The sequence below is a fragment of the Poromitra crassiceps genome (genome assembly GCF_964638095.1).
Source record: "Poromitra crassiceps genome assembly, chromosome: 2".
Lineage (NCBI taxonomy): Eukaryota > Metazoa > Chordata > Actinopteri > Beryciformes > Melamphaidae > Poromitra > Poromitra crassiceps.
The window spans coordinates 80,453,907-80,462,738 of NC_139624.1; the positions used below are offsets into that span (position 1 = coordinate 80,453,907).

Sequence of the window (8,832 nt, forward strand, 5' to 3'; positions counted from 1 at the left end):
CTCGTAAATTCCCTTTGCTTCCCCCTCCCTGCAACGTGTTTTTGAACTGATTATTCTTTTCTTGAATCGCCCCAAAAATCCGTACAGATGTTAGTGCACAGTTTTTCCGCGATGGTAAGTTGTCTAACGAGCCCTCACGGTGCTCAGATATTGGACTTTTGTTCCTAATACATTTTCCGATTGGCTTATGGCATTATGTGTGTTTTTAATTTATCTTTTTGTCCACTGAAATTTGTTTTGCCAAGTTTGCATGCTTACAAACTGTGGGCCTTCTTGTGAAAACTGCAAAAAAGCATGGTTCTGTAGGCTATTTGTTTGAGGGCATTTTCACCTCCGTAATTTTGATGCATCCTTTCATTATTTACTTTGAGCATTTCAACCTCATGTTTGCTATTTCCGATAACTTTGTGGTCATGTTATCCGTGTTATCCGTGTGTGGCTTTGCTGTTTATATTGTTTATATTGAGAAATAATACTTTTAATTCGATATAGTCCACACTTGATCTAATTCCTGTCATCCAGAATGCCCAACTATTAGCCCGAAAAGCATTCAAGCAGTGAATAATAATAATAATAATAATAATAATAATAATAATAATAATAATAATAATAATAATAATAATAATAATAATTATGTCTCATGTTATACCTCCATCTTTTTCCACTCCGCTAAAACACCCTCGTTCCGATGTGTCTGTCCCCAGGATCGCCATGACGGCACCAGCAACGGGACAGCCAGGCTACCTCAGCTGGGCGGCGTGGGCCAGAGTCCATACACCAGCGCCCCTCCGCTCTCCCACACGCCCAACTCGGACTTCCAGCCCCCGTACTTCCCCCCGCCATACCAGCCCATCTACCCGCAGTCTCAGGACCCTTACTCGCACGTCAACGACCCGTACTCCCTCAACTCCCTGCACGCCCAGCCGCAGCCGCAGCACCCGGGCTGGCCGGGCCAGAGGCAGAGTCAGGAGGGCGGCCTGCTGCACCAGCACCGCGGCCTGCCCCACCAGCTGTGCCGGGAGTACCGCAGGGAGGTACTCCTACCGGCCGGCCACGGCATCGACTCACTGTCGGACTCTATCTCTATCCATGGAATACCTCACTCTTTAGAAGACGTTCAGGTAAGGCAACATTCAGCTGGGTTACTATTTCTATTTGAGCCTACTTGTTGTTTTATTTTATATTTTTATTTTTATAGTATTTTTTTTCTAAATTTAATATTACTTTTTATTTAAGCCTACTCGTTTTATTTTTTATTTTTTCTCTCAAATGTATTATTGTTGTCATTATGAATTTTAGGTGCAGGAGGTATGCCTATTAGGCTATATTTTAATGATTATCATTAGGATTATTATTGCCTAGCAGAGGTGCATGGTGTGTCGATGAGGATATACTATTATTATTATTATTATTGTTGTTGTTATTATTATTATTGTTGTTATTATTAGTATTATTATTATTATTAGCCTGCTATCACCCTCCTACGTACGATAATAGTATTAGTAATAGCCTATTACTAATGGCAGAGACCCGCATGAAATTAGCTTGGATAGCTCATAGCCTAAATCATAATCCACTTTTTTCAGATAAAAACAACAAGTAAAAATATTTAAAATGTTGTCATGCAGAATTAAATCAAGCATCATAATTATGAATCATTATTTTCACCTATAAAAGTCAGTGTTTTAAACCATCACTTCTAAAATGCTGGTAATTGCCACAGTCAATTTGATATGGCTGATCAAATATCACGTCATTGGGGGAAAAATGCCTACATTTCTCTGGTTTTATTTGTGTTCTCTGTTCAAAAACCCTCTCAAACAGCATGCTAGCTTGTGCGAGCAAATACACACAGAAATACAATAGCCTAGGCCGTACACACAATGGGCTGCAGAAAGCACTTGTGCCACAGTAGGCTATAGTCACCATTTATTGAAGTTGAATCGCTGTGTGAACCTTAAAATTGTCAATAAGTGTGAATCTTAAAAATGTCAATAACCCTCAGTCTTATTGAGAGAATTCTTCCTGTTTTTGTCAGAAACAAATGCCTAATTAGTTCATAGGCCTTTAATAGGCTGCACTGCCGTAATTACTATCCAATCTAGATTAGTAGTTTCCTTGTGAGTAGATCTGAGGGCGAAATTAGGTCAAGATTATGGGGCGACACAGCTTCGTTATTTAAGTCTGTGTTGTGATCTAATGTAATGTGCCCATTATAGGCTAACTCATTGAAAACACTGATGGGCAATAATAACAGGATAGGCACAGAGCTTCCATGCTGGATGAGTGTGGCGGCTAATTGCGCCATGGCTTTGTTCGTGCACAACACCCTGATGTGCGTTCACTTCTACGACTGAGCCTATAATATGCTTTTGTGTTTTCATAGTCAAAATTGTCATTTTTTTGCATTTGTGTCTTAGCATGTCGAGGACCAAGGAATTCACATTCCCGACCAGACCGTAATTAAAAAAGGTAAGCAATTTCCTCCGATATACCATGCATGTTTCTGCAAGCACACACACACACACACACACACACACACACACACACACACACACACACACACACACACACACACACACACACACACACACACACGCATACACACGCGCGCCAGCGCGCGTATACACGCACGCCATTCTGCTCGAGAGAACTCGATGCAATGCGGTAATGCCTGACTGATCCTATATACGAGTAGCCTATTTTTCATTACATGGTTTCCAAGTGCATCAAACTGGCTGCACTTTTTTCTTTCTCGATGATGGAATTTACTGTCAGCGTTTCAGAGCAGTGGAGAGATGAGTAGAGCTGGTGGGCTTTTTGGGCCTTGTTGTATTGATAGTCAAAGATATATAGGGCCTATAGGCCTATACACTTCAATGGTGGAAGAACACAGCTGCAATCACGCTGCATGGTCAAATCTAAAATGGAAGCTGGTACCGCTGGCTGGAGCATAGGCCTGCTCTGTGCAACGAGATGATAGTCTGGGGGTGAAAACGCGGCGTGAAAAACCAGGGGCACTTTCTGAATATTTCAAAATGTAGCATTTCATATTTAAGGGATTTTAGTTATGGTTGTTGGGCTATTGCTTCTGTAGGCTATCTTTCTTCGAGATTTGCAGATATTCGGAATGTTTTATTTTATTTTTTATTTAGGCTATTGTTTTAAGTAGCACGTTCTACGGTTTAAGAGCGTTTTGTCAGGTCAAATTAGATGTGCACTGGATAGATCTTTCTTTCTTTCTTTCATGTGCACTGGATAGATCTTTCTTTCTTTCTTTCTTTCTTTCTTTCTTTCTTTCTTTCTTTCTTTCTTTCTTTCTTTCTTTCTTTCCCGTACGCACATCACATGATAATTGGCTTCTTATATTAGTAATCTCAAGAGTTCGTTTAACTCCTATTGTCTCTATTAGGCTCCCCTGAGCCATTAATGTCACCAGTGATCTATCCAAAGGCGCACAGTCCCCTTTGTCTCCGGTTACTGCACACCAAAACGGTGCAAAGCCCAGCGCCGAGCCCCCCCACCCCCATATGAAATCACACACGGGGCAACGTTGTTTATACTGAAGATATGTCAAAATAGGCAGGCTTTACCATCTCCCGCGGTTGGTGCTGCACGGTGCTTTGTGCACATGCATTCATAGCGTGCATGGCGAGCGCATTGGATAAAAATGTAGGCTGCGCGTTTGAGCGCTCAAATAGCCTACTGGAGGTTCTGCTTCTCTGTCGTTGAGCCATAAACATAAAACAAAATAAGTGGTGTATTTTGGACAAAGACCAGACGAGTGGAAGTATTAATTTGATAAAGCTGTTATTGAATGATAATTAGCCTATTACACCTAATTGTGGCTATTCTGCTTATTGGTCATTATTCTTATTCTTATTCTTATTCTTATTATTCTTATTATTCTTATTCTTATTCTTATTCTTATTCTTATTCTTATTCTTATTCTTATTCTTATTCTTAATATTATTATTATCCTATATTTCTTGTTGAAGTATAGCTTTTGGTCTGTCCTTGTTGCTGAAAGTTTATACACATGTGGTGCTGAACTCTAAATCCGGGGCCTAAATCCCCCCTTCTCATTTAGTTAAGGCTCTGCATTGCATGAAATTCACTGAGCACGGTCTCTCTCTCTCTCTCTCTCTCTCTCTCTCTCTTTCTCACCCCTCCACCTCCTCCCTCCCCCTCTCTCTACCCCACCATCTCTCGTTCTCTCTCTCTCACACCCTCCCTTGCTAGGTCCAGTGTCTTTATCCAAGAACAACAACATCTCCGCCATACAAATAAATAAGGACGGTCTTTTCGGAGGAGTGGTAAACCCCAACGAGGTGTTCTGCTCGGTGCCAGGTCGCCTGTCCCTGCTCAGCTCCACATCAAAGTACAAGGTGACGGTGGCCGAGGTGCAGAGACGCCTCTCCCCGCCCGAGTGCCTCAACGCCTCGCTGCTGGGCGGGGTGCTCAGGAGGTGAGCCAGAGAGCCTGACTGGAAGGCTGCAAAATCTCTCTCTCTACCTCTGTCTCATGTCCTCTCTCTCTCTCTCTCTCTCTCTCTCTCTCTCTCTCTCTCTCTCTCTCTCTCTCTCTCTCTCTCCTCTCTGTACCAAGAATAATTAAAATCGACCAACCATGACACCTAGCTCCTGCATTTAAAGCAGGAGGGGTCTGTTAAATTCCATATTAACTTCTCTGGTGCACTGGATCTCTCTCTCTCTCTCTCTCTCTCTCTCTCTCTCTCTCTCTCTCTCTCTCTCTCTCTCTCAAATTAATGTAGGCCTAGTCTGTTTCAACCCCAGCTATAGGCCCAGTGAAGGCATTACACATGAAAACATTGGTCTCCAGTGAACTGTCTATTGAAGTGCAGCCAGTAATAGTGCTGCCTATTAAGTAGTGCTTTATTTATTCATTTTGTACAGTATTTGTCTGCTGGTATCCACGAATGAACTGCTGGTTCAGGCTGGCTCCTCTTGGTATTATTTATAGCCTCTATCAGGGGTCCATTTAATCCTTTTAATTTGACTTGTGGAATAGAGTTTATACCACCTTTTTCGGCTGGCAGATCTATATGGAAATAATTTTAGAGAATCAATCATAGTGACCCAACTAACACCAAATTGATATTACAATTTGATATTAGCCTATAGGCTACAAAGACATGTTCCTAAAAAATTTCAAATCAAATAATTAATTTTTGATGAAATAATGTTTTTATTGGTGTTTGCCTGCAAGCCTAGTTTCTTATTTTGTATTTATTTTGTTTGTTTTTTGTATATATATTTTTTTAGCACTAGGCCTATACATTACTAGTCAATAGTATTAGGTCTATACTTTTAGATTAGGCTTCACTATAGGCATATTTCCCTTAATGTCCATTTCAAGGGAAAATATGCACTTCATGACTCACTCAGATGAATTCCTACACATGAACAATACTACAATGAATGTCTCCCTTTTCTTATTGTCACAGGGCCAAGTCTAAGAACGGTGGAAGGTCCTTAAGGGAGAAGTTGGATAAAATCGGCTTGAATCTACCTGCGGGCAGACGCAAGGCAGCGAACGTCACCTTGCTGACGTCACTAGTCGAAGGTAAGTCGGCGCCGCAAATCACGTTCTCACTCTTGCTCCCGCGATATCAGGTGCATACAATCAGTTCTCTCTCTCTCTCTCTCTCTCTCTCTCTCTCTCTCTCTCTCTCTCTCTCTCTCTCTCTCTCTCTCTCTCTCTCTCTCTGTGTGTGTGTGTGTGTTGGAAATCAGCATATGCGCTCATCCGTGTAATTTGGACCGACTTTGCCTCGCAAGTAATAAAGCATGAAGGATATGTGTGTGCGCGCGCGTGTGTGTGTGCGCGCGCCGTATGCGTGTGTATGGAGGAAGGGAGAGAGAGAGAGAGAGAGAGAGAGAGAGAGAGAGAGAGAGAGAGAGAGAGAGAGAGAAAGAGAAAGAGAGAGGATAATTCTAGTGGCTTTGCAGCGTTGGCCTTCGCTTTATAGCACACTTGCAGGTCCACGGCTGGCCTAGTTTATACACTCGATGAATTTGTGTTGAAGTCCAGTTAATTATTGAGTGCTGCTTGTTTATTGGGCAGTGTTGAGTTGTTTCACCTCATGGGGTAAGATGTCGATTGATTTATTAACCCTGTATTGTTCCAAACATTATTGCAGCCTGAAATATCACGGTGTAGGCCTACTTTTGCAATGGTAGCGTAATTCTTTCGTTAATAGCTTACCGTGCTGGGGTTTTTCAGTGAGGATTTCTGTTGCATGCAAATGGCATGGCGCTGACCTATTGAGAGCTATATGTTTCGGGCCTATTAAAGAATAAATTAGTCAATTATGGTGCGGTGCAAAGATGCCTTTTTTCGCGAGTGGATAAATCCATTTTGCTTGCAAAGTTGAACCTTATTATTCAGTGCAGTGGTATTTGGTGTGCCGTGGGTTTCAAAAGGTGAAAGCCTGCGATGGTTCATTGGTCCCTGTTAATCATTATTGCAGACGAGGACCGAATGCAATATTCATTGTGCTTCGTTGAAATTTGGTGGCTTATTGTAGCCTAATGAGCATGGAGAAATGTATGTATGATTCTCAGTGATAAGGGGCGGTGGGATGCGGGGACGGGGGTGATGGGGGGTTGGTGGTGGGGTTAGGAAGGCAGCCGGTTATTTAGTGAAGGGACACTGCGTTTTCTGAAGTGCTGTTATTGTTTATGATCCGCTCCATTTTATGGAAACGAGTTTACTGGACTTGAGCTTTGATGCTAATTGGCGCATGCGTTCTTCCGGAGCAGAGGCTTATGGGCAGAAGCCCCGCAGTAAAAACCCAACTGGTTCAGGAAATTAAAACCAAAAGACGACGAAAATTCTGAAAAAAACGAGGGGTGGGGGGGGGGGGGGGGGTGGGGGGGGTATGAGGAGACGAGCTCAGACTCCGATGGAATGAAAGCTGTATTTCTCATAGCTGAAGTCTGAAGGGGGGCCGAGATTTAGCTATAGCCCTTTAAAATTGCTTCCCCATGCCTCTGTGATCTGCTGGACTTTCAATAATGTGCAGGCATTGGTAATCAATGACATGGTGTTAAGCATGACGCTCCGTCTAATATTTCATATCCACTTATTGTCTGTCCTTCCATGTTGAGCCGTTCTCACGGTATGGAGGATGGGACTCGACGTGTATTGACAAGTCGTGGGCCCGTGTTATTTTTATTTTTTAGCATCATTATTATTGTTATTATAGTATTATTATTATTATTATTATAATAAGAGTGTGTTGTTGGGAAGGTAGACAGGTGTCATAGCCTTGCTGTCTGACTGGATAAATCAGAGTGGACCCTGTCTTCGGCTTATATTAATCATGTTAAGCAGCGAGTGTTAACTGCTCTGTATTTGATGTCACTGTATTATTACGCACACACATTCAACCCGTTTCTTTCCCTTTCCCAGGCGAAGCGGTACATCTTGCCAGGGATTTTGGTTATGTATGCGAGACTGAGTTTCCAGCCAAGGCAGTAGCTGAATATGTAAACCGTCAGCATTCCGACCCAAACGAACAAGTCCAAAGAAAAAACATGCTATTGGCAACGAAGTAAGTGCTATTATCACATTTCATTGTATCACACCAAATGGATCCGAGTCGGTGCCAATATAGGCAATGTGTTTATTGTGCACGCACACACACACACACACACACACACACACACACACACACACACACACACACACACACACACACACACACACACACACACACACACACACACACACGCATATTACATCTTTTCAGCTTTATTAAAAAAAATAATCTAGGCCTAGTTGATAGACTTCACATGTAACCAAATTCGATGTTAAGTTCTTAAGTGCTTTTTAAACATTTAATAAGAGCAACTATTGTGTCACATGTATGACCATGCAGTCGATTTAGTTGGGCCAAACACTGGGACTGCATTGTTTTATGTCCTTCTCAATCCGCTAACATGTTAATACTGTTATCTGCCACACACTTCCACATTTTCCACATGTTTTTTGGCATCTCTGCTATATGCATTTCATTCAAAGCTTTCCTTTCCCGTCTCATTCAAACGTGCATGGATATATTATGAGATATGCTACTGTTGATATGTCATCTGTATGTCTCATTCACACACACACACACACACACACACACACACACACACACACACACACACACACCACACACACACAGCATTTTGTTTGTTTATCCTGTGATTTCACTGACACTGACACATTGTTGGGTCCCATCCAACGCAACCTCCTTATTGTCTCGAAGATTGGTTTTGGTTATTTTTACTATGCGTTGCTGAAACATGGGAACACTGTGCAGAAACTTGCAAGCATGAGGCGCAAAGGCCTTCGTTTAATATTGATGATGGCCCCCTTAAAATCAAAGAGCTGTCAGCTATAAACACCTATGGCTTTTTTTCTTTTCTTTTTGCATAACTATCTAGGGATGAAGTGGAGGGTTTTATTCCCGGAATAGTTTATTCTCCCTTTTAAGCTGATATATAGGCTAAATATTTACAAGTTCAACGATATATATATATATATATATATATATATATATATATATATCGCCATATATATATATATATATATCGCCATATATATATATATATATATATATATATATATATATATATATATATATATATATATATATATATATATATATATATATATTAGGGAGATACAAGTGGCAGAATCAGGACGAGGCGAATCACTCCGCTAGACAGTGTTCAAAATTCTGGAAAGAAAGTTGGTTTGCAGAAGAAAACGGGGACGTTTTTCACTCATTAAAAACAATAACAATACGATTTTAAA

General features: G+C 41.4%; 1 protein-coding gene across 1 annotated transcript; it reads left to right on the top strand.

The window, feature by feature from the left end:
• Window positions 1-7,583, top strand: tfap2a (transcription factor AP-2 alpha; the record flags this gene model as incomplete). The annotated part of the gene is made up of 6 exons (XM_083654332.1): window positions 1-114; window positions 705-1,121; window positions 2,421-2,472; window positions 4,243-4,468; window positions 5,468-5,586; window positions 7,438-7,583. Exons 1-6 carry the CDS (start codon window positions 88-90, stop codon window positions 7,581-7,583), a joined length of 987 nt encoding a protein of 328 aa, XP_083510458.1. The 5' UTR covers window positions 1-87.
• Between the last annotated feature and the right edge of the window lie 1,249 nt (window positions 7,584-8,832).